The sequence below is a fragment of the Aotus nancymaae genome, unplaced genomic scaffold, assembly GCF_030222135.1.
Source record: "Aotus nancymaae isolate 86718 unplaced genomic scaffold, 86718_ANA_hifiasm-v0.15.2.pri h1tg000012l, whole genome shotgun sequence".
Lineage (NCBI taxonomy): Eukaryota > Metazoa > Chordata > Mammalia > Primates > Aotidae > Aotus > Aotus nancymaae.
This window is the reverse complement of record NW_026988423.1, coordinates 16,306,895-16,333,404: the sequence shown is the minus strand read 5'-3', so window position 1 is coordinate 16,333,404 and position 26,510 is coordinate 16,306,895. Positions and strand designations below refer to the sequence as shown.

The following is a 26,510-nucleotide window of genomic DNA, read 5'->3' as shown; positions in this document are numbered from 1 at the left end:
TCTTCAGTTTGCTATCCACCGTTAGGTGTGTCTTACTACAAGTTCAGAAGTAATGTGAGCACAACATGTTCAACCAGTTTAAAAAAGAACCATTGAATAATTTTAGAGCTGGAAGTCACCTTAGATCACACAACCTATTTGCGTTCTCACATGGGAGGGATAGGAAATTCTGGAGGAAAGGAATCTCTGGATTCACTTTTGTGGGGTGGCTTATCATGGCTCCCTGTAGCCTGCAAGGAAATGGCAAAGGTGGGCTTTGGGGAGTGGGCCTGAGTCTGGGAGTTGGGTACTAATTGACAAGCTTTACCAATGATTTATTTTTATCTTGGATCAAAGGTTCTTAGATGCTCTCAACTCCACCATCATGGCAAACAGTGTGCTGAGCTTAGATGCAAGGTGTGCCGCAAGTAACATGTTACCAACCATTCTAGTACTTGTGTTTTCAGATGCTGTTCCTTAAAGAATTTCAAACTAAGAAAAGTTGCAAATACAATATAAAGAACTTTTTCCCTCAGAATCATCTAAGTTGCCAACGTGATGTCCCATCATCCTTTAATACTCTAATGTGTATTTCCTACAGACAAGGACTTTCTTTTAGATAACCTCCAATACAACCACCAAAATCAAGACGTTAACACTGATGCATTACTACCATTGAATCCTCAGACCCCATTCAAGTTTTGCCAGATGTTCCAATATATTTCTATAGAAAAATGATCCAGGCTGGGCACAGTGGCTCACGCCTGTAATCACAACATTTGGGAGGCTGAGGCGGGTGGATCACCTGAGGTCAAGAGTTCGAGACCAGCCTGGCCAACATGGCAAAACCCCATCTCCACTAAAAATATAAACATTAGCCAGGTATGGTGGTGGGCACCTGTAATCCCAGCTACTCAGGAGGCTGAGGCAGGAGAATTGCTTGAACCCAGGAGGTGGAGGTTGCAGTGAGCCGAGATCTTGCCACTGCACTCCAGCCTGGGCAACAACAAACAGACAAAAACGATCCAGTTCAGAATCAAGTGGTGCTTTAGTTGTCATTTTCCCTCACCATCCTTTAGTTTAGAGCTGTTACTCAGTCATTCTTTGACTTTCGTTACCTTAAGACTTATCCGATTCAGTGACATATCCAATTCTTTCTTCTTTCTTTCTTTTTTTTTTTTTTTTAAGAGATGGAATTTCACCATGTTTCCCAGGCTGGTCTTGAATTCCTGGGCTCAACTGATCCACCAGACTTGGCCTCCCAAAGTGCTGGGATTACAAGCATGGGCCACCGTGCCCGGCCCATATTCCCATCATTCTTGAATACTTCCTTGCTTTCTGGCACTAAAATAATTTCCAAGCCAATCTTGTATTTTCCCTGTTCTGGTCCTGGAATCAGCCAGGGTTTTCTCAAGGATATCCGGTTTATTTTAGTGGACAATGGTATCTAGAAGCCACAATCAGAGCACTAGATAGAAGAAAGATGTATGCACATACATACACATATATTTTTGTGTACACTCAATGCTGAAAACCATGCGGTGACACCAGTGTTTCTAATTTTGATCAACACCATAGGGTCCATGCGAGTTTTCTCCCTTTTTCTATCTGTGTCTGCCTTGTCTGTTAGTGAGAAACCCGGTCCTCCTTATTCTAATCTTGCTTACTGATTTCATCAATCTGCCTGTGTGCAGCCAATCTCCTGTTGCTGCTGCCCCTCTCCTGTGTGGACGGCCTCCTTGCCTATCCAGGCTACACCTGCACCGGTGGACACCTTCCTCACCCTGCAAGGGCCTGACATCCCAATTGGGCGACCAAGTCCCCCCCACCTCCTCGAGCACAGGTGCCTATCTTCCTTTTACTTTAGGACCCAAGTGTTCAGGAACAGAAAGGAAGGGATGGGAAGGACAAGGGAGAGAGAGAATAGAGTTGTAAATAATTTTTAAAACCAAATTACAGCAGATTTGCTTCTACACACTTATGTTCTGATGTATCTTCTTTTCCCCACTAGAATGTAAACTCTATGACATGGAGCCTGTGTGTATTATTTGCTTAGCACCTAGCATGTTTCCTGATACAAAGTATGTGAGTTTAAAACTTTTCAATAAGTGAATGAAAAGAGCCTTATAGCTACCATGTTGGGAAATGCACATAACCTACAACCCAAATTATCCAAGTCTCCATCTGAAATCTGGCTGTGCTACATGTGTGTGGCACACGGTGGGTATTCAATAAATGCCTGTTGAAGCTGGGCGCGGTGGCTCACACCTGTAATCCCAACACTTTGGGAGCCTGAGGCGGCCGGATCACTTGAGGTCAGAAGTTCAAGACCAGCCTGGCCAACATGGTGAAACCCTGTCTCTACAAAAATACAAAAATACAGAAATTAGCTGGGTGTGGTGGTGCATGCTGTAATCCCAGCTACTTGGGAGGCTGATGCAGGAGAACTGCTTGAACCTGGGAGGTGGAGGCTGCAGTAAGCTGAGATCACATGACACTGCACTACAGCCTGGGGAACAAAGTGAAACTCTGTCCCAAAAAACAAACAAACAAACAAGCAAACAGAAATGTTTGTCGAGTGAAGAGACTCAAGTGGTTGTCTGATACATACATTTTATGTCATGTGTGTCACAGTGGAAAAAAAGGTTGGAAAATACGATTTTAAGTGGCTGTCTTCATCCATTTCCTGTTGTTTATAACAGAATACCTAAAAATGGGTAATTTATAAAGAAACAAAATGGATTTCTTATAGTTCTGGAAGCTGAGAAGCTCAAGGTTGAGGGGCTGCTGGTGGGGACTCTCTATAGAGTCCTGAGGCAGCGCAGGGCATAGCATGGTGAGGGGCCTGAGGGTGTTAGCTAAGGTCTCTGTTTCTTTTCTTATAAAGCCACAAGTCCTGCTCCTGTGAAAACCCATTAATCCAGGAATGGACTGATCCACTCCTGAGGGCAAAGCCCTTATGCCCCAATCATCTCTTAACGACCCCACCTCTCAATACTGCCACACTGGGAAATACGTTTCTACGTGAGTTTTTGTTTTGTTTTTTCTTGGTTGGTTTCTTTTTGAAACAGGATCTCACTTGTCACTGTGGCTGGAGTGCAGTGGCACAATCATGGCTCACTACAACCTTGACCTCTGGGCTCAAGTGATCCTTCTACCTCAGCCTCCTGCATAGCTGGGACTATAGGCATGCACTACCATGCCCAGCTAATTTTCTTCTTCTTATTATTTTTTTTTATAGAGACAGGGTCTCCCTAAGTTGCCCAGCCTGGTCTTGAACTCCTGGGCTCAAGCAATCCTCCTGCCTCAGCCTCCCAAAGTGCTGGGATTACAAGCATCAGCCATACCTGGCCAACCTGAGTTTTGAAGGACGCAAACATTCAAATCATAGCAACGATGAAACAAGCCTACTAAATTTCCACGTGATACTAGCTCAATGAATAAGCTCAAGCTCAATGGAACATGGCAAACCCTCAACATTTAGCAAATGTTTGTTACCTAAGTGAAGTGCAGTTATTAGAGACAGAAGTGGAGTTGGGTAAACTCAAGCTACTAAACCAGAGGAGAAAAAAAGAAAGTGAATAATTAAAATGCGGGTAAGACTGGCTGTGTGCAGACACAGATGAGATCTGTGGGTCCCAGAGGAGACAATACCTTAATGAAAAAAGGGAAGGGAAGATGCTGAGGGTCTGCTCTGATGATAACCTTACTCTCTTTACAGATTAACAGTGGGTCCTCAGTTCGAGCATGAGTGACATAATTAAAGTAAGTTGTTAGCACAATTCACCAGCATCTGTTTACTTGTTACTATGCTTCCTTCTTGGGAGGTGTTCCAGTTACAATGAGTCAGTTACCTCCTCCACTCAGGGGGACTGTGAAAAACAAACTTTTAAGTTGAAATACTCAAACTATTTGTCATTAATCCGAAAAGATGCATTGTTCATCCTTTCAACAGACATTGATTGCCTCGCTGCAAGGTGCTGCCATGGGTTGCGGGAGGTAGGATGCTGACCGGCAGGTAAGACTCCTACTCTTGTGGAGCTTGCAGCTTAATAAGGGCCAGAGTTGTGCGGCACAGTGCAGGATACAGGGTAGATGACACAGCCAGGCTGTCTGAAGCAAGAATGGGACCTTGGACATTTTAGAGCAGTGAATCGGTCCTTCGGGACCATGTGTTCAGTTTTTGCTTGAAATGTAACCACAAAACACACTTCCCAAAGCAGGGAGACATGATGCTTTTTTTCCCCATTATATTCACTTCCCCAGTAGGGCAGATAATTTGGCAGATCCATGACATTCGATACTGCTTTGACCCAGACTGGTTAACTCTAGGGGTTGGGGCCCCATATGTGAGGCAAAGTTGCTTATCTATTAAAAAATAAGACGTATGAGAAAAGGTTAAAATATGAGATTGTGAAGCTGATTGAAGGAAGTTGCCGGTGATTTAAATAATGGCTTTCAGACTTCCAGCACGTATATGATTGATGTTGGGTCGAGAAACTTTTTTCTGAATTTGAGACCAAACACAACTGAAGCAGCGAGGTCTGCAAACAAAAGGTAGAATTCTCATCATTATTAGTAAGTTACATTGATGCTGCAGTAACAAACATGAAAACAGAACAACGTGCAGTATAAAGGGATGGGAGTACAAATAAGCCTAGAAGCTGAGACGCAAATTTCAATTTTAGTTTCTTTAAAAAACCTTTTTGTTTAGAGATAGGGTTTCATTCTGTTGCCCATGTTAGAGAACAGTGGTATGATATTAGCTCACTGCAGCCTCAGCCTCCTGGGCTGAAGCAGTCCCCTACCGTAGCCTCCTGAGTAGCTGGGACTACAGACACATACCACCATGTTCTGCTAATGTTAAAATTTTTTGTAGAGTCAGAGTCTTGCTATGTTGCCCAGGCAGGTCTCGAACTCCAGGACTCAAGCTATCCTCCAACCTTGCCCTCTCAAGGTGCTGGGATTACAGGCATCAGCCACCGTGCCTGGCCCCACTTTTAGTTTTGAAAGTAGTCATATATTTCCAAGTTTGGATGTCAGGAGAAAGAAAAAAGGTACCCTGTGGCCACAGGCAGAGGAAGGGCTGTAGACACAGACTAACACTCTGTTTCCTGCTCTTTATTTGATTTTATTCTTTGAAAAAAAAACAGATATGAGAATTGCTGATGTGCAGGCCAGGCTGTGCTACCATACGTGGGCTTTGAAAAGATTCTGTATTTTCTGTCTGTGTGATGATGTGTGCTGCTGTATAAAGCAAGGAAAACAGAACTTACAGGTGGTTTTCCAAGCCCCACAACCCATCCTTATCACTGCCAGGTAAGGCACTGTCCCTTAAAAGTTAGAAACAACCAATCAAGTGACATTTATCGAGACTCTACTATATGTCAGACCTGGGCAAGGTACCTTCTCATGAGGTCGAGCTGGCTGACTGGCTGGGATAAAGGATACAGCAAAAACGTGGGCATCCAACAGGAGGTCGTGGGGGTCGCATGCTCAACCGCAGGACCTGATCTAAGCTTGTTCAGACTTTTGGCATATTTTCCTCATAGAAAATAAGAGAATCTTGCTTATCATTTCTTTACCATTCTTGTCAGTTTTGGTTTTTTATGTGTCCTAATAACCATATATTTCATTTTCCACCCATCCAGACTCCTTACTCCTCCCCGTTTGGTCTGGGGAGGACTCATAAATGTCATTGGTCACAAATCCACTCTCCACGCTCACCAGAGTCACAAACCCACTTTCCGATGGGTTCACAGCCATGTTGTCATAGTCACAAGACACGGCATCGGGAGTAGCTTCTCCCGAACACACTCGGAATGAAATATTCTTCAGGTCTGGCCGGGTCTCAGCCAAGTCAGCTTCGCTTTGTTTTCTTATGACATTGTAGACCTCTAGGTCTGGGCTATTTTCTTGGTGAGGAGAGGGCCAGATGGTGTGTTGCTTCTTTGTGCTAGGGTCTGGCTGCTCTCGTTTTCTAGGAAGAAAGAAAACAAGGGCTGAGTATTTCATAACAGGTGATTGAGAATACCCCTGTGCTTCCTGTTCAGACTGGAGGCAGCAGCCCTGGGCAGTTACCTGCTGCATCTCTCACCTATATAACTTACAGGCCAGGGCTTCAAGGTGGGAGGGAACCAACCAGGGAGATGTTATGTTCAAAGTGATTGTGTATCTGTCATTCACTGCTGCCCGAGTGGTCAGGGTTACTATCCTGGGGTCCCTCGAGTCCCTGGAGGGTCAAGGAATAGAACTGAATAGGAAAAAAATATCACATTACAAAACAAACAAACAAAAAAACAAACAAAAACTCAGCTGGGTGCCATGGCTCATGCCTGTAATCCTAACACCTGGGGAGGCTGAGGCAGGTGGATCACTTGAGCACAGGAGTTTGAGGCCAGCCTGGGCAACTTGGTAAAACCCCATCCCTACAAAAGATACAAAAATTAACCAGGCATGGTGGTGCACACCTGTAGTCTCAGCTACTTGGGAGGCTGAGGTGGGAGGATAACCTGGGAGGTCAAGGCTGCAGTGAGCCGTGATGGTACCATTGCACTCCAGCTTGAGTGACAGAGTGAGACCCTGTCTCAAAAAAAAAAAAAAGAAAAAAAAAAAACCAAAACAACAAAAAACTCAACTCATCCATAAGTGAAATTTAGCATGTCCTTCCATTATGAATGTAAGCAATAAAACAGAGCAGAATTAATAATATCCTTGACTTGATCACTACTAGAAATTATATTTTCATATCACAGTTATAGATGTCCTGAAATATTTTACCCTTATCTCTACTTCACAATTATAATAATTATACCCAGCACTAAATAAAGACACATTAATAAAGGAGTACATGTATTATTAATCACTATTCATTTTTGGAAATATTTTGCTCCCTTTGTAACCCAATGAATTGTATTTTATGCTTTTAAAATATTGTTCTGGGCCAGATGTGGTGGCTCTCGCTTATAATCTTAGCACTTAGTGGGGCTGAGGTGGGCAGATCACCTGAGGTCAGGCCAACATGGTGAAACCCATCTCTACTAAAAATACAAAATTAGCCAGACGTGGTGGTATGTGCCTGTAATCCTAGCTACTCGAGAAGCTGAGGCACTAGTATCACTTGAACCCAGGAGGTGGAGGTTGCAGTGAGCAGAGATTGTGCCACTGCACTCCAGGCTGGGTGATGGGGCAATACTCCGTCTCAAAAAAAAAAAAATATATATATATATATATATATATAAAAATAGTAAATAAAATAAAATATTGTTCTGGAGGGAGTCCATAGGCTTCACCAGACTGCTGCAGGGGTCTGGGGCACGAAAACCCTTGGGATAGACAGACACTCCAGCTTTAGAGTCATAATTCCCAAGTCCTGGTGAAGTGCAGAATAGATGGTCAGGAAGGGAAATCAAGAACCAACTGCAGAGTAAGCAGTTGGAAAATATACTTGTAATTTTTTGAACTAAATTCTACTTTTAGATTCAAAGGAAATAACTAATAAAATAATCCCAATAATAGCTATCATTTTAAAGTACTTAGCATATGCCTATTCTGCAAGCATTAACTGCCTTAATCCTCATAATAATCCTATAAGGAAGTTACAGTTAACTGAAATTTTACGTTGGAATCTTACTAATTCATCTCAAATTGGTCTTTAAAAGGAGTCAAATCTTAAATTGGGCCTTAGTTTTTGAGTTGTAAAATGGTAATACTAGACATCTTCGCCATATACCATGATGATGGAGAATAAAAAGGTAACTAAGAAGAGCTTTCAGTACCAAAAAAAAAAAAAAAAAGCACAAAAGAAAAAAAAGTAGCACATGATCCTGACCATATACAGATACTGTTGATGCCACCTAATGTAGCTATTTTATAGCACTCGATACTTGTGTACTGAGTTAAAAGTCAATGAAAACGAATTTGGCTCTTTCATTTTGAATGAAGTGGTTTAGTTTCAGATGTTTAGCAGAATGCTTTGCAACAGTCATTTTTCATGTGGCTCACTATTCATTTCTTCACTCAGTCCACAAACATTTTCAGAGCAAGGGCATACATTTGTGAGAGCATTTTTGCTGGGTGACATGCGGGTGCACAGGAGGTGAATAATGCAATTTCATCCTTCAAGTTGTTTTAAAATCTTCCATATACACACAGTAAAGCATGTAGGATCACTCTCTTAATCACAACTAAGCACAAATGCCCAGTACTTCCGGATGCCCTGGCTTGTTAGAGAATCTACTCTCAAATCTGCAGTGGTGACACTCTTGGTGCACCATGGTTTTTAATGAAGTAAACAGGGCAATATCCAAATCTCAGAGGGCAGAAGATGCAAAGGTTTACACAGTGAAGGTTTTACTTGCCTTCTTCTACAGATCCAAACCCAACATACAACTGTGGTGACCACAAGGAGGAGGAGAAGGGGAATGCCAGGGATTAAGATGTAGGCAAGATTCCAGGCAGCTTCTGAGAAGAAGGAAATCACATGATCAGCATTGGTTGTTTTTTGTTTTGTTTTTCTGTGCTTCAAAACAGGCTTTAAAAAACATAATAATCAAAAACCACTTGTACCCCCAAATCTATTGAAATTAAAAAATAAAAAACAAAACAAAAAAGCCCAATCTGACTGAGACACATCTAGCCAATTAGCAGAGTCTTCTGATTTCAACAAATGAGAATTTTCTACCCGTCCTATTACCCTAAGTGATAATGAAAATCAGTTTAAATTTGTGGGTCTCTTGCAAATATCAGAAGGGTACTTTTGTTAATTAAGCCTCTTTTTTTGTTGTTTTTTTTTTTCAGAGAAAAAGGAGTCCCTCTTTTTTTGTCCTCCCTTAGTAAAGCAGGGGCCGTTGAGGCAGTGTTGATGAATATTAATCATAGATATTATGCATCACAGCTTGGGTCTTTCTGCTCTTATTTCTCTACATTTTCTCTCTCAGCCCTCACTCCACCTCACCCCGCCTGACCTCTGAGTGGCTCCCAAGTCTCTGTCTTCATGCAAATTTTTCACCTCCTGTCTGATCACCCCAGTCATCTTAGGATAGTTCCATTTGCATATTTCACTGACAAACCTAGCATTTAGTACAGCTTTTTTAAAGTCACACATGCCCTGTCTATTCTATTAGGTAGCTGTGGGAAAGAACAAAGTTAGGGAATTCAATCATGAGTAATTTGTGATCAAGGGAGTCTCATTATTCATCTTTCCCAGGAGAGTTTTGTACAGACCTCTACTTTCCTTAAATGTTTTTTTGGCATCTTCTTCCTGTGTTTCTCCTAGAAGTACAAGTGTTGTCAGCTCTGTTCCCTCACCTGGAGAGAGACACATGGACTTGTGAACTTGGAGAAAGGCATCCTAATTCAAGTATTCTTTGAGGTCCTACCATGTTCAAACTGGGATGCAAAAAAGCAGTAGCGATTTGACCAGCACCATCTATAAACATAGAAAAGTAAAGGGTTGAATGTGTTGCCTTAGAGATTTAATTTGTCTTTTTCTTTTTGGTGAGACCCTTGCTGTCAACAATCTGGTACCAAAACAATCAACAGGCAGCTGACATCAAGGTACATAAAATACCAAAGTGTCAAGGGGAAGGGCCCATGACTCACTTCTAGGACATAAATGATCAGTTTGGCTCATTTTTTTTGTCTCATTAGATTAAATGATTCCTTTCATATTGTCAATAATGACAAGTAACACCCCAAATAGAAATTGTAACTGTTGCTGAAATGGAATTTACAACTGTTGCTGAAAGGAACTTGTAACTGTTGCTTTTCAGCTGTGAGGGAAACAGACACCACTGGAAAGTGAGATGACTAAATTAGCTGTCAAGGCTGGGTGTGTGTCTACCTGTCCCAACTGCCTGGGTTAATACCAGTAGTTTTTCTGTTGAATAATCTGGTCCAAAGGACATATGGCTTTAAACCTGTGAAGAGGGGCTATTAAACAGCCCCAGTTAACTCAAATCTCAAATGACAAGCTTACCTTCAGGTTCTGTAGAAGGAACTATTGGTCTCTCTGCAGCAGAAAGAAACAAAAACAAAAATAATAAGTAATTTTTCAGGGCATCTGAATGAAATCAGCCACAGCATGGTACCCATTTATTTGCTGATTCAGTCCTCCAATAAACTTTATTTGTTGTTATCAGATATCAGGAACTGGGCGAGTAAATCAAAAGAATTGCTTTTGCGCAAAGATTAACCTTCCCCAGCTTTATTTCTGTGCTTTTCTTATTTTTCAAAAAGTATTTAGGAACCTTTAAATATGATAATTTCCAAATATACAAAAAAGTAGAGACTGATGTAATGTACCCTGTGTACACAGCTTCGACTCCTATGGATATATAGCTAATCTAATTTCAACAACAGCCTACTCGAGCTCTCCCCTTGCACTCCTGGCCTGGATTATTTGAAAGCAGTTTAAGATTTTTTTTTTTTTTTTTTTTTTTTTGAGACGGAGTTTCACTCTTGTTACCCAGGCTGGAGTGCAATGGCGCGATCTCGGCTCACCGCAACCTCCGCCTCCTGGGTTCAGGCAATTCTTCCTGCCTCAGCCTCCTGAGTAGCTGGGATTACAGGCACGCGCCACCATGCCCAGCTAATTTTTCGTATTTTAAGTAGAGACAGGATTTCACCATGTTGACCAGGATGGTCTCGATCTCTTGACCTCGCGATCCACCCGCCTTGGCCTCCCAAAGTGCTGGGATTACAGGCGTGAGCCACCGCGCCCGGCCGCAGTTTAAGATATTTTATCAGTTTATAGTAGGAATGTTTTAGAGGGCAGCAAACACTGATCTCCAAGTAGTGGAAGTGGTTTAGGGGCTCAGTAGATCACTGGCCAGCACCAAGGCAGAGGCTGGTGATCTAGAGCTCTAGTTACTGTACTCAGTATTTCAAAGTGTCTTGAGAATATCAGATTTAACAGACAATTGACATAAAATGTTTTTGCTTTTGACTGGGAGTATGTCCACGTGCTGTATTGGCAATGAGTCTCATGCCAATCAGATGCTGTGGTGTTCCCAGGGACAGGGTCTTTGATGGAAAGACCTTAAAAAATCACAATCCTAAGGCCAGGATGTGTCAAGCCCATTCTGAAGTTTTACTCAGAAAGGACACAAACTTTTAGTCGTCTTCCCATAAGTGTGTGTATCTGTGTGTGTATATATGGGTGATGTAAAGCCATTTATTTTAAAAAACCCATTTATACAATGCCCACTATATGAGAGAAACTGTTCTAAGTGGTTTTTTTTTTGAGATGGGGTCTTACGCTGTTGCCCAGGCTGGAGTGCAGTGGTACAATCTTGGCTCACTGCAACCACTGTTTGCCAGGTTCAAGCAATTCTCCTGTCTCAGCCTCCGAAGTAGCTGGAATTACAGCATGTGCCACAACACCTGGCTAATTTTGCATTTTTTTAAAGTAGAGATGGGGTTTCCCCATGTTGGTCAGGCTGGTCTCGAACTCCTGACTTCAAGTGATCTACCTGCCTCAGCTTCCCAAAGTGCTGGGATTACAGGCGTGTGCCACTGTGCCTGGTCTCAGAATTCTAAGTGTTTTACAAAAATGAACTCAATTAATCCAAATAACAGCCTTGTGAGGTGGCCTTATTATTATTCTGGTTTTGTATATGAGGAAACCAAGATTCGGGGAGATTAAGTAACTTGCCTAAATCTCACAGCTAATAAGTAGCTATAAAGGGATTTCAACCAAATAAATTCAAATGAAAATTAAAATAGTAAGGCGACATAACTGTGCTAGGTAGCAGAGATAAAACAGCAAATGAGAAAGAATCTCAGCCCTCTAAGGAGCTTATATTCTACAGGATGGCAATAAAATCTGGAAATACAGGAGAATATTAATTAACATTGATTTTGTGATATTACACTGGCATATGTAATATGATCTATTCAATACATGATCTTTTCATACTGTTGTCCCTCTGTACTTCAATCCACAGTGCAAAATTAAACACAGCACATCAATGCAGCATTCCCATCAATCCCTGCATGTGCATCTGTGTTGACTCATGATTTGTTTCTGATTTTCGCTGAAGATGCCTGTGCCTTTAGCATACCCCAGAAGTAAGCAAGTGTTCAGATATCGCTAGCATGCCACCTACTCCACATAATTGTATTCTCAAATCTAGTTTTATATATTATCATTCACCTAGTTTCTTGCTACTCTGGCATAATGGGATGATGTGCCCTCCTGCTGGAACCACAGAAGTGAGCTTCCCTAACCCACCAAGTGGTTAAACAGGTAAGTTTCCAGACTTCATGCCAATCATGTAGTGGAGGGGATAGCCTTGGGCAGTTAAAGTACTGTGTGTGTGAGGTGCTATGATCCTTATAGGAGGGACGCCAAACCTAGCTTTGAGGGGCCCTGGAAGGCTTTCCAAAGGAAGTTGCTTTTTTAATGTCTTATTTTGAAATATTTTCGGATTTATGAAAAATTTCAAGAATAGTACAAAGAATTATCCCATATCCTTCACCTTATCGTTTTATCACATTTACTTAATTATTTTCCCTCTCTCTTCTCTCTCCTCTTTCTCTCTGCCTCTCTTTGTGTCACATACGCATATATTTATGTGTGTGTGTGTATACATGCATACACACACACACACACACACATAAACACATATATAACTTTGTTCCTGCAAACAAGTTGCCAATATGGTGCCCCTTTGCTACTGAAGACTTTCATCCATATTTACAAAGGGAGAGGAGCCTTTACATATATAACCGCAGTACAATGATCAAAACCAAGAAATCAACATTGATATAATACTATTTTCTAATCCACTGACTTTATTCAGATTTTACCAATTTTCTTAATAATGCCATTTATATAAAATCATCACATCATGGTCCAGGATCCAACCCAGGATCACCGGTTGCACTTAGGAGTTGTTAGGAGAGAAGGTGTTGTCTGATTTGAAGCCAAAGGGTGAGAATGAGTTGGCTGGGAAAGGGGTGTTGTAAGCACAGGAAACAGAAATTAAGAGCTCTTGGGGGATTCCATTTGATACAAAGGTGTTGGAAAAGTATGGGGAAGGAATTAGAGTGGTAAGAATTGAACTGGACAGGTTGGCAAGGGTCTGGTCACACTGATCCTCTTCTGGCATGCTAAAGTGTGTGAACTGTTCTGGGCATGGGTGGCCACATACATGCAGTGTGTTAGTTTTTCTCCATGTGCGCCCCCTCCCTCTGTTGGATCCATTCTTTGTTCTTCCCCGTGCCTTGGGAGGTTGAGCTCTATAAACTGTTTCAACGGGGCGTCCTTGTTCCCTTGTCCTTTGGTCTCTAATTGGACTTAGCCAATGAGAGACAAAGGCAGAAGATCAGAGGATAGGAGGAAAGAGAGGTCTCAGTATTTATTCCCCATGCCCCCATCCCACGTCAGCATGGTTTGATAGTAGCTGCATTTTGTGGTAATGGCTCCTGTTAGGTGGGTCCTCCTTCATGACCCCAAGATTTTCCTGGTTCCGCTAAAACCATTCCCTACTTTTAATCCTTTAGGCCTGGGAGTAACAGTTTCCCACTGTAGCTAGTGCCTGGATATTTTACTATCTCTGTTCTTTGCCTACACCTCAGCAAATGTCCTTTTTATTACACTGTCTTCATTAAACCCTTTGTGTGTGCCATCTTTTTCCTGCCAGCACTCAGTGTAATTAATACAGGCAATAGCAAAAGTAATGAAGAATGTGATTTTTTTTTTAAAGTGCCAAGTCCAAAAATAAAAGGGTATTAAAGCAAATTTCAAAATCTCACATTTCAAAAACTGTTAAAGGAAGTGCAAAAATTTAAACCATGGAGCTATTAATAATAGAACATAATTAACAAAAGTGATGGAAAGCCGGTTTGTAACGAGTGCTTTGCTTTCACTGGTTTATAAGGGTGACTTGCTAAGTCAGTCTAGGTCTTTGCAATCTCCCTGTCTGAGACAATGCTGCATGGTGGGGAGGGCCAGGTCACTGGAGAGAATAATTCATCCGAGAGGATAAAAAGAGAGAAAAACATCTTTTAGCAGCAAAAACTGCCACCAAACCATAGTCCAGTTCAAACAATTTAAAAATGACAGGATTACTTAGTCCCAAACTAGATATAACTAACAAGTCACTACTCCTATGAAGAAAGAATGAAGAACTAGGGTTAAGCTGTTGGCATCAGGGAGGTGAGGAACTTCACGGGCAGATTAAGAATCAGTTCAAGTTCAAATATGTCAGTTATAATGGAGAAGTCTCAGAAACCCCAGTATAGTGAAACTACAGGCTTGTAGCCAGTTTAAAACCCTAACAGATCTGAAAGCAAATGTAAGTTGAATTTGCAAGGCATTATATACAGGGTGGTCTGGGAATTTAAATCTGCTCATCAAAGTACCTACTACCTCTGCCCAGTGAAAGTGCAATTGGTGTACTTTATCATTTATCTATGTATCCTGCTTCCTTAAAGCCCCAGAAAATAATCTCACAGGGCTGTTAGAAGACTTGTAGGAGCAATGGCCAGCTTATTCTAAGCCCCTACAGCCAACCTCACATGTGGAAAGAGTAATCATTTGTGGTTGTGCACTTAGAGGGCTTTTTTATTTCTTGACATTCTTGTAAGACTTGCTTTATCCCACATAAATTAGATCTTTTCTTTTTCTCGTCCATTATCTTAACATCTGATAACCTTTCCTTTGCTAGGATTACTCTTCAGTGAGGAATTGTCATTACATTGCCCTTTACAAGAACTCCTAAGGTTTTATGTTGCTGGCATTTGCAACAAGCTTTCTCAGAGACCACATGACAAATTCTTGGTATTAGCAGCTGCTTATGAAATGAGAGAGGTTGAGAATTCAGCCGCATAGCTTGGGAGAGGATGCGTTACCATCAGAATATTTGCAAATGAAATTGTTCTTCATGTTGCATCGATCATCATTCCACTGGAACATGTAGGGGCCTCCGATGCCGGCGGGTGCCGATGGCTGATGGTACATGACCACGCAGACCTCGCTGCCGCAGGACGGCTCATCCACATACCAGTTCCTGTAGGAAAGGGATCAGCAGTGGAGGCAACTGGAGGAGGATCTCCTAAGACTTCAAAGCCTTTGTTTTCCCATCAAGTCCCACTGAGCCATAAACATAAGATTCTGCCTGAGAACACGATACAGAGAGAGGGAGGAATTGAAGTGCTGCCAACAAGTAGAACCACACGCATTCTCATATGGACATCACAATCAATCATCTGACATTTGCCACAACCTCTTTGCAGGGAGGAACATGTCATTATATATGTCTGCAAAGCAATTATGAGAAAAAGAAGCTAGCAGTGGTAGGCTGGACGACCTTATTTCTTTCTTGCTTTTTGCTAATTGGGTTTGTTTGTCTTTTTTTAGCTCTCAGATGCACTAAGAAGACACATGACTTACCTCATCCAGAGCTTGCCCTGCTCTAATCTCTCCATGCTTTTCAATAGCTACCAAACTCAGCCTTGGGAAGTAGATAAGAAATTCAAGCACATGAGCAAGACATTCCAAAACACAGAGGCTGTCAAAACAGGTGAAGGGGTGGGGGCAAAAGCAAAAGGACCATTTGGTCTTTTTCAGTTTTTAAGTCGTTTTCACTTGATCAGGCTGATGAGCCCCTCAGCCTCCACCTCCAGATGCCTCGTCTTTGTCTCCCTAGCCCCCCAGAGGGGTGCATTAGCAACCTTACGCTACTATCCAGTGGCACTTGAAATTAAATGGTGCTGCCACCCAGTTGGATATGTGGGTGCCAGGTTAAAGTCTTGGATCCTATGGAGAGTTTACATCTGTGAGTATTCACCCCACGTGTTGACTCAGGGCTGGGCTTTGTAGTCTGCCTGGTTAGTCACCTGAGCTGTTTTCTTTCTGGGGCTCAGATCTTTCCCTGATGCTCAGAGCAGGCAATGCTGCTCTGCCTAGCTCTTGTCAGAGCCCTCCGCAGGAAAGAGGCAGCTAAGAGACAGCTTTCTCTGTCACACCACAGTAAGACTCTGCTTGAAGCCTGTGTTACTGTCTACTAGAAGGAAGATCCTTTGCTGCACCCACTGGATTGAATTTCCTGGAAAATAGCTTAGCTTACAATAAACACTCCTTGAACACTATGCCTGGACAGCTGGGGGCACCTCATTAGTTATCTCCAGTCCAGATTTCAGCCCTGTTGGGCCTCCTACCCTGACTTGTCTTGTTCTCCTCCCCACTGGCCTTATGGTTTTACATTAGTTTGTCTTATAGGTTGAATATTATGTCTGGCATATAATTTCTGTACTTGAGCCAATTTTCAGACCCAGAACTCACTGATAGAGATGCCAGGTTTCCAGTAAGAAGGACCCTGCAACACCATGGCAGGTGCACATGGTAATAACTTCCCATTTTTCCCCTAAAGGGACCCATGGCTGTTTACTCAAGTAACCATACACTGGGGAAGAGAGAATATCCAAATATTACTAGGGTTGTTGGACACAGGGTGCAAGTTGACATTAATACTCAGACCAAAAGTGTCATCAAAGCTACCCATTAGAGTGGGAGCATACTGGGGACAGGTATTAAATAGAGATCTGGCCCAGGACCAGCTCATAGTGGCACCCAGCCAGTCGTCATTCCCAAGTCCCCAAATATATGAATTGAATAGACATATTTGATAGTTGGTACAGTTCGGCATTGGTTACTTGGCTTATGATGGGCAGGTTGAGCTGCATCATCTCTTGGTCTACTTACCTGTGGGGCAAGAGCTATCACAGTGGAGAATGTCAAGTGGGGAAGCCTTTGAACCTGCATTCCTCCCCACCCCTGCCACGACAATAAATCAACAACAATATCTTATCCAGAGAAAGACGGCAGGAAGTAGTGTCATCCTTAAAGACCCAGAGAATGCAAGAGTGGTGTTTCCCATTATATTTCTAGTTAATTCACTAGTCTCACTCCTGAAAATACCAGGAAGATCCTGAAGGTGATAATAGAGTAGCACAAACTCAACCAAGTGGAAGCCTGATTGTAGCTGCCTGTGCCATATATGGTGTCTTTGCTAGAGCAGGTTAACATGCCCTTGGGTACCTAGTATACAGATCTGGTGAACACATTCGTTTCCTTCTGTATCAGAAAGATAATCTGAAACTGCTGGAATGGACAATAGTATATACTATGGTCCTGACTCAAGGCTATATTATTTTTTTCCCATCCTCTGTTATAATATGGTGTAAAGAGATCTGGATTTCCTAGACATCTTGCAGAAAATCATGCTGGCCTACTGTATTGCTGACATCATGCTAATTGGAACAGATGAGCGAGAGCGGTTAGTACATTGGATGTTTTGATAAGACTTATGTACTCCAGAGGACTGGAGATAAATCTTATGAAGATCCAGGAGCCTACTACTTCAATAAAATGTATGGGTGTCTAGTGATCTAGGGAATACCAGAACATCCCTTTCAAATTAAAGAACAAACTATTGCATCTTGCAGTAATTTGAAGACTGAAGCACTTGATAGGTCTCGTTGGGCTCTAGGGGCTGCATATTTCACACCTTGGAAGACTTCTCTGTCCCATAAATCAGGTGACATGACAGACGGCCATTTTTGAGTAGGATTCATAGCAGAAAAGAACTCTGAATTGGGTCTAGGCTGTGTGCAAGCAAATTTGCCACTTGGGTTATATGACGCAGCAGATCTTATTATTAGAGACGTCAGTGGTGGGGAAAATACTGCCATATTGAGTTTGCAACAAGCCTCAATAAGAGAATAATAATGCAGACACTTAGGATTTTGAAGCAAGGCCATATCATCTGTAGCTGAAAATTAGTCACCTTTTGAGAAACAGTTCCTGACAAATAATGCCATATAGAGTTTGCAACAAGTCTCAATGAGAGAATCACAATGCAGACCCCTAGGAGTCTGAAGCAAGGCCATACCATCTGTAGCTGAAAATTAGTCACCTTTTGAGAAACAATTCCTGGCAGGCTACCAGGCAAGGAGCACCAGAGACTACATAGTACAACCTGCCCATCATGAGCGAGGTACTGTCAGACACACCTAATTAGAGATCGGGCAAGCCCAGAATCGATCTGGGAGAGGTATATCCAAGACCAGAGAGCACTGTATGAGCAGGTAAAGCAGACTTCCATGACATCTGCCCCTGTTGGACCAGAGCCTCTTCCTTAGCTCACACCTGTAATTGCATGGAGGAATCCCTTATGACTAGCTGATACAGGCAGCCTGAGCCTGGTTCAAGGATAGGTCAGCTAAGTATGAGAGTACACAGTGAAATGGAAAGCAGCTGCACTGCAGTCCCACTGAGGTGGCCTTGAAAGCAGTAAGGTAACATCCTCCCAGTGGCCAGAGCTTTAGTTGGTACATCTAGGGAATTACTTTGTAAGGAAAGGGAAACTATTGGAGATTAGAATATATAAGAACTCAGGGGTAAAGTAAACGGCATGCCCAGCTGATTGGGAGTCTAAATGGAAATAGACCAGAAGATTGGGGACTAGGAAGTTTTGGATAGAGGGATGTTAATATACAAGAGAAGTGAACATAAAGTATGCAACTCTTTCCATTAGATGTTAAAGACCACCAGGGAATATCTACTGTACAAGAGGCACCGTACAACCAGGGAGACAAAATAACTCGGCTAGGTAATGCCAGCCAGCCTGTTATCAGCCACCCCAGTGCTAGTACAATAGATACTAACAGGTAGTGGCAGAAATGAAAGCTATGCATGGGCTTAATAGATTGGCCCTCACTCACTAGGGCTAATCTAGTTATTGCTACTGCTGAATGTTCAACTTCCAGCAATAGAAACCAATGCTAAGTCTCTGACACAGCACCAACACTTGAGAACACCAATGTGGCACTTGGTGGCAAGTTGACTACAACGGACTTCTGAAAGGGACAATAATTCAAGTGCCCTTTATACAGTCCTCTGTTCCCAAGAATAAGAATACATGGGCCTGGGAGCCAAGGGGTGGAAGCAGGAGCAGCCTTGCTTTAGCATCACTGGCAGTGACCCACTTAGGACATTGTGCTTCTTGTCTCTGCAACACTGGCTTCTGGAAGTTTAGAGGTCTTGGTTCCCACGGGGGAATACTTTTGCCAGAAGATACAAGAATCGTAGTGAATTATGAGCTATCATTACCACTTGGACACTCTGGGATCCTTGTGTCCAGGGACTAGCCCGCAAAAAGTGACACCATTGTTCTGGCAGGAGGTAAGTGACCTTAACCATCAGGAGGAGATAGGTCTGCTGTCACATATTATGGAAAAGGAGTTATCTATTCAGATGCGTCTTGGAATTCACTTGCCCAATTTTGCTGGTCAATGGAAAAGTGCACCAACTCCAGCATGATAAGGGCAAGGTGACTAGGGCCTCAGATTCTTCAGATACGAGGATGTGGATTATGCCACAAGGTCGACCATTGAGACCAGCAGAGGATGAAGGAATATGGACTGGCTAGTAGAGTAGGGAGGTCAGTAAGTACCATTTGTGGCCCTGGGACCAGCTGCAGTGATGGCAAGTGTAGTTCATCCTACTAACCCTCCTTTCTAAAGTTTCTCCCAGGAAGGGAGGCTCATGAGAATCCTGGAGGAGCTTCTCCTAGGACTTATATGAAGATGTGCACCTGCTCAGCATAATGGGTGCACTAAGATACATGCTGATGTGCTGCCTTAAATATAATAGGTAAATATATATATATATTTAATTTTAAAAATTTTGGGGGGTACACAGGTACATACTAAAAAATATATTTTAAAAGCATTCTTTTGATGAGTTTATTGTTTACCATTTGATTTTCTATTTAATAAACTGTCTGCTCAGGTCTTTTGTGTCTTTATGTTTTGGGGTCTTAGTATTTTATTGACACATAAACTCTTTATCTTAAAAGGATATTAACTCTTTGTTGGGTTTGTTACACACCTTCTCCCAGTCTCATGCCTGTCTCTTAATTTTGATATGTTTTAGATGTTTGTCTATGTCACTGCATTTCTTAGGGAGAGAAGAGGGCAATGTCATGCTGCCAGGGTGGGGTATGACTGAGTCTTGATGCTGTGCATTTAGCGGGTCCCTACACACTGCAGCCTTTCTGAGGTGCCACTCTTGGCCAATCCACAGAGTTACATCTTGGCTCTGATTTCTTGCCTATTATTACAATTCCCTGTGGACTGGAGTCTTACCCTGAGTCATAGCCCCATGGATCTTCAGTCTCTCAATGAGGTTCTGGTCCAAAAGGCCAGAGAGCCAGACCACTGGCTTCAAGCATTGTATGCTGTTGAAACAAGGCTGCTGGGCTGTGCGCACCTGAACAGAGCTCCTTGGACATCAGTTGGGCACAAATCAAGGCTGAGTTCACCACCTGCACTGACTGCTTTGGTCAGCAGTTATTCTGGTGCTATTTCCCCTTCAGAGGCCTGCCCGGTTGGTCTTCTCTTCCCCACTGATCTGGCACTGTGGATCCAGCCTGCCTCTTTTTTACATTATGTCAAATGAGTCAGCCGCTATGGGTTCCACACACTTACCTAAATTGTGATGTGCTGCTATCAGTCCAAGCATAAAGGTCCCGGCAGGCTGTGCTATTGCTTTGTTTCTCCTCGCGCCTCCTGAGCCCAATCCAGAAATCACCATCAGATGCCATGAGGTTTTCAATGAACTTTTCTATCAGTTTCTGTTCATCTTCAGACTCAATGCTGACTAGCTGGCCTCCATCCCTCCTGCAGGCTTCTTTGGCTTCCTCAAAGTTCAGTCTTCGAGAAGTATCATGGAAGTAAATGACTTTATAACAAGGCCTCTGTGTCCCTCCCCGGCAGACTTGCTGCCCTAGAGAAAAAAGAAGTCAACCTATTTCAATGTCTCAAAAAGTGTACCGGGGCAAGGATGCATGGAGGCATCTGAAGGAAGGATCCCTGGGTAGGAATTTTGTTTACTTATCAGTGGACTGTTATCATGTCAGTTAGGGTTCTCAGAGCAAATTAATACTCCTTCCAGCACAGAGATGTAGTGATTTAAACTCTGATGTCTTTATTGTGTAGGGACAACATGTTTTGTTTGTTCCATTACAGAATCTTAAAAAGAAGATGTTTTATTTTGAGTATCCTTTAGAAGAGAAGTAGATGAAGATTTATGGTTTCACGGAAAGGCATGCAAATAACACTTTCATAGGCAGTCTCAGGGGATAATGTGGCTTAAAGTGGGTGTCTCTGGTGGTTCTTTAAGGTAAGAGAGGCTTTCTGAAGTCAGGAATGGGCTCCTCCACTCTGGAACCCTCTGCCTGTGCAGCAGAACTGAAAGTTTGCCCAGTCTCTGGTGTAAGCAGAAGCTAAAAGCATCAGATCCATGGGGTTTTCTGCCACTAACGGTCAGCCCCCTGACCTAAAGACAACAGTTAAGGTTTACTGAACTCTTACTATGTGCTGTGAACTATCGTAAGGGCTTAACATTTACTTACATACTTTATCTCATGTAACCCTCATCATAGTCCCCTGATGTATATACTGTTTATGGCTCAGTTTACAAATGAGAAAACTGGGGCTCAGAGAAGTTAAGTAATTTGGCCAAGATCACACGGTGATCAGCAGCATCACCAGCGTTAAGCCCAGATCTAATTACAAAACCATGCTAGGCCAGTGAACTATAATGCTGGCTCCCCACTGCAGCCCAGGCTCATGTTTTACTGGGAGACAATGTAATATGTCTTATCAGACTGTCCCCTGATGGGCCGAAGATCATCTCAGACAAACAAATGGGATTTTACTGAGGAGCCAATAACAAATCACTCACAGTACACACTGCTCTGGCTTGTGTCTGTGTGACTGAAGCCTTGCTGCAACGGAGACATTAGCTTCATCGCTCCTTTTATTCAATCACCATTTATGAGTGTACACTCTGTGCCTGGCACTGTGAGGGGTGCTGGGAATACAGGAGCAAAAGCTACTTCCTAGTCCACAGGAAGACACAGCATATGTTTCTGGATTCAGAAAAGTGAAAACCACATATCAACACGGGGAGTAGTCCCCTGCAATGAGAAAGCCAAATTGTGGGCTGTGGGTGTGAAATGCTGCCACAGTGCCAGGGGTAAAAGATTTTGGTTTGGTAACCTCCTCCCAGAACTTCTGGAATGTTCCCATTTTCCCAACTTGTTTTGCAGCTGCGCAGGGAGCCAGATAGCATTCATTATTCCCAACACTGGCCAGCATACAGGGCAAGCGGCCACAGAGAGATAACTACGTTATTAGTGGTAAATGGGAAGGAGCACATACAGGTTACCCAGAAAGCTCCAGTGAGTCTTCATTTTCTTTCTTCTCTCATCACTTTCATAAAGAAATTCTCAATGAGCAACAAGTTATAAGAGTTCCACATCTCTTTTCCTGTCATTCTTTGGCTATTGCTGCTAATAGAGAAACTCTAACTAGACTGGCCCAGCAGCACATTAGGAGGGCTTAAAAGCCAGACCTGCTTACAAGAAGGCGTTCAGAGAGGCTGACGCCGGGATGCTCATGCCGCCCCCAACTCCGGGGAAGGGGGCTGGGCCAGGCACTCTTGCGATTCCTCAAAGCTGGCTCCAAATTGGGTAGCAGAAGAAAGGCAAATGAGCCCCCAGAAACATATACGCCAGAGTGGAACTTCCTGACAACCCCCACTTTCCACATTGGATTGTCAAGGGAAACAGAACACCTTAAGCGAGCTTCCTGTATGGTTCAGGCTGGCCACACATCCCAAGTCAGCGAGTGAGTGCCATAGACAGTCAGAGCTGGAAGGAGGCCCGCAGGCCTGTCTGGTTCCCCTGCCTTCAGGAAGTGTCTTTCTCTTCTCCTTTGCAGGAAGAGGAAGTGTTGAAGGGCCTTCTGTTCCCTGCGACCAAGGACTGAGCCCACGCAGGCCAATTCAGTTTCCCACCTCTTTTGCCGCCTCGCGCCCCTGCCCCACCCTGAAACCAACTTTACATTCTTTAAATTGGGAGGAGGTTCCCTGTCTTTTCTGTCCCATTTGGTCAACCTGTTGGCACCCGCAAAGGGGACCCGAGGAAAGGGCACGGATGTTCTCCCCTCGACATGCAGAACAACTGAAAGAGGCCAGAAGCCAGAGCACTGTACCTTCTCTGAGGTCCAAATCCGAGGCTGCAGTGACACAACAGGAGGAAGGAAGCAGAGAGTCATTCCCCGGAGTCAGGCGGGGCTCGTCCCACTCTAACTGGAGTTATTTCCCGATCTCTAAGCGCTCTCATTCCAGGCGCTGGACGCAGCAATCCTCCCCACCAGCAGACACGAGGAGTACCGGATCCAGCATCCCTACCCCGCCGTGTCTGCCGCAGCCTCCCCCAGCCCGAGGTAGGCAGCGGCCAGCTGGCAAGCCTCCCCTGCAGTGATGATCCCAGGGACTACCTCGATGCATGTAAAGGAGCGGGCCGAAGAGTCACCCACTGAGGCAGCTTCGCCCACTGCCCCACCTGTCCTACATCCTCCAACCTAACCCCGTAACTCTGCGCTGGGAACGGGCTTCGAGCGTTCCAGGACTCGCAGGGAACTGGGCGGCCCCGGGAACTGGCGCGGGTCTCACGCGCCGTGCGACTGCTCCCTGGAAGCCGGAGACTCCGGAGGGCTGCGTCTGGGAGTGGGGCATGGGACGTCTCCCTAGTTCCAAGCGTGGCGGCCCAGAAGAGGGTCAGCAACAACTGGGGTGCAGTGAGTGCACTGGCCGAACCCGCTCAGGCACCAGCCCCCGCCCCGGCACCGACCCCTGCCCCAGCGCGCGCACTCACCGCTCAGCAGGCGACCCGTCGCGGCCCGCAGCCCCACCAGCAGCCCGGCCAGCACCAAGGCCTGCAGCGCCGTTCCCGGCCGCATGGCCCGACTCGGGTGCGACCTCCGACACCCCGGCGCTACGGCGTTGGAGCGGGCTGGCGGGCGGCGGCGTGCGCGACAACTGCAACCGCGGCAGCAGCATCTCCCGAGGACCCACGGACCGCACGGGAGGAGGGGGGAGCGCGCGGAGTCGGTTGGTCGCCCCTCCGCCCCTTGGGACGTCACTGCGGGGAGGGCAGCCCCGCTGACTGTCCCGCCCCCGACAGCCTGGTCCAGCGAGCTTGGCGCCAGCCAGACACTCGGCCAGCCGGAGGGGAGCGAGTCGCAGCGGGAGCCAGCTCCCCGCCCCGCTCCGAGCTTCCCTGGGAGATCACGGGTTTGCCTGAGGCGGAGGAATCCTCCAGTCCCGCTCCTCTGCAATCTGTTACCAGTACAGTGTGCCTAAAACTAGCGCCACATCTCACCTCTGTTCGGACCTTAGCCAAGTTCACCAGCTGTGCGGGTGCGGGCCGGAGGGAGAGGCGAGGCGTGGATTCCTACCTGGGGCTCAGCAGGCCGCAGTCCCGGCACGAAGGGCGACACCTGAGCTAGGAATGGTCCATTAGAGAGCAAATACTCGCGCAGGCAGTGTGCCCACCGGCCAGGAAAGTTATGGGACACCGCGCGGGTGGCGTCCAAAGAACGCGGCTGGGTTGGAGCCCTCCCGGCTGAACTGAACGGAGAGCGGCTTCCACCAGACGCCAAAAGGCGTCCCAGATCCCAGGAAGGAAATGATTCTGGCTTTTGCAGGAAATATGCTGGGAGGTGGGGGTCATAGTTAGGGAGTTCAGCCTTGCCGCCCCCACGAGGAAAGAATGAAACTATTATCTCGGGAAAAGCTTTCTCAACCCTCAATGTGTGCGCTTCCTTTTATAAACTCCCAAAGTAGGTGTGTTTCACTTTCGTTTCATAAACAAAATGCTTTTAAGTATAGTCAAGTAATAGAGTGAGCCACCTGTCCAAAGATTAAGATACTAAGTAGCAGAAGGTGGATCTTTCTGCCTTTTCTGCCACACCATACTGCTGTGAAGCGTAACAGAAGCCCCATCTGGGCCACGACCTCTGGATTTTGGTTCCAGCTTGCTGCTTCTTACCTACTCTTTCTGCTTTTCAAAACAGCCAAGAAAGCAGTGGTGCTTCTAAGGCCTCTAGCCACTGCAGTTCTAGACACACAGCCTGAATACAGGCTGGGGGTGAGAGTGCAGTGGGATGTATTTCATTATCGGCTGACAAAATGCGGGAGCTCTGCTGTGGCAGGCAATAGCATCTGTGGCAGGCTAGAGTGGCCTCAACAGGATGAGGCCTGACTTTTATGGCAAGTTCATTTACAGCCCTTCCCTATGTCTCAGAATATGTCAGTGTTACATACAACACATATTCTTTTTAGAAATTCTTGGTTATCAAAACAACCACAGAACTGGTTCTTTATGGTGAAGCACCTGAGTTGGCATTTGAGGTTCTGTTTCAGATCCTGTTCTTCTTTATTTAATGTCTGTGTGGCCTTTAGCAAGTCCTTTTGCCTAAGTTTCACTTAACTGTTGGTAACATTAACAGTTGCCTTAAGAGTTTTGTGTTTGATAAGGCAAATATATATGTAAATGTTCAGATAGCTAGGCACTTAATGTCAATTGAAAAGGATTCATTTCTAATATTATAACATCTACTACAACTTTATTTTATTTTATTGAGATGGCATTTCGCTCTTGTTGCAATGGCGCTATCTTGGCTGACCACAACCTCTGCCTCCAGAGTTCAAGCGATTCTCCTGCCTCAGCCTCCTGAGTAGCTGGGACTACAGGCACGTGCCACCATGCCCGGCTAATTTTTTGTATTTTTAGTCGAGAGGAGGTTTCACCATGTTAGCCAGGATGGTCTTGATATCCTGACCTTGTGATCCGCCCACCTTGGCCTCCCAAAGTGCTGGGGTTACAGGTGTGAACCCATGTGCCTGGCCATCTATTTCAACTTGAAAAAGCTGTTACTTGGGTCCACATAATTAAATCATGTCCCTACTTCTCGCTTTGATACCCTGAACCTTGGTTCAGATGGACTTTATTAGGGAATACAGTCAACCAAACATGGTAGATTACAATAATGACCCCGATTCTCCACACCTCCCTGTGCCTACATCCTTTACAGTATGACTGCAGTTTCTCTTACTAAAGAGGCAGAGTATATTTCCCCACCTCTTGTCTTTGTGTTTGACCATGTGACTGACTTGTTTGGCTAACAGAATGACCTAGTTCTGAACCTAGACCAGAAAAGGCTTCATATTTCTTTTGCTTCTCTACCACTCTCTGGGACAAACATACCTTAAATATCCCACTGGTCCATGTGTATCCCTAAGAGGATGACAAATGTAGCAGAGCTACCTCAGGCAATTGACAAACTTGTAGTAAGAGGCAGAGTTGCTCTAGGTGCTGTAGCTTGAATCACAGTTGTCTGGCCAAGCCTAGATGAGCCAAACTCCTAGCTGACCTGAAGATGTGTGAGCAATAATAAATGTTGTTTTCAACCGCTTTGTTAGGCAGCATTGTTGCAGCAATAGCTAACCATTACACTTGGCAATGTAGGGGAGGTATCACCAGGGGAAGGCTGGTTGCCAAGAAAGCTCACCAAAGTAGAATTTTTCTTGGGGAAATTACCTTGGTGCAGGGTCCAATTCCTAGTTTAACAAGCTCAAACCCAATCTAAGTGACTAATATATTTACACA

General features: G+C 44.4%; 1 protein-coding gene across 5 annotated transcripts; it reads right to left on the bottom strand.

Annotated features, from left to right (window-relative positions):
• Positions 1-5,084: 5,084 nt before the first annotated feature.
• Positions 5,085-24,629, bottom strand: LAYN (layilin). 5 transcript variants are annotated; one of them, XM_012470578.3, is made up of 7 exons: positions 24,298-24,629; positions 20,479-20,776; positions 14,839-14,996; positions 9,959-9,991; positions 9,205-9,288; positions 8,340-8,442; positions 5,085-5,959 (listed from the first exon to the last, which is right to left on the bottom strand). In XM_012470578.3, exons 2-7 carry the CDS (start codon positions 20,592-20,594, stop codon positions 5,596-5,598), a joined length of 858 nt encoding a protein of 285 aa, XP_012326001.2. In that variant the 5' UTR covers positions 20,595-20,776; positions 24,298-24,629; the 3' UTR covers positions 5,085-5,595. The 5 variants fall into 5 exon arrangements, with proteins under 5 accessions (XP_012326001.2, XP_012325998.2, XP_012326000.2 ...); XM_012470575.2 differs by lacking the exon at positions 24,298-24,629 and adding an exon at positions 23,715-23,923; XM_012470577.3 differs by lacking the exon at positions 24,298-24,629 and adding an exon at positions 23,050-23,073.
• Positions 24,630-26,510: the final 1,881 nt, after the last annotated feature.

Excerpts from the sequence above, each read along its gene's own strand:
- LAYN (XM_012470575.2), bottom strand. The coding sequence starts at position 23,799 with ATGCGGCCGGGAACGGCGCTGCAGGCCTTGGTGCTGGCCGGGCTGCTG. Across the intron at positions 14,997-20,478 it reads AGCAGCACATCACAATTTAG|GAACTGGTATGTGGATGAGC; the intron begins GTAAGTGTGTGG and ends CCTTTCCTACAG. Across the intron at positions 9,289-9,958 it reads TCCTTCTACAGAACCTGAAG|GTGAGGGAACAGAGCTGACA; the intron begins GTAAGCTTGTCA and ends GTCTCTCTCCAG.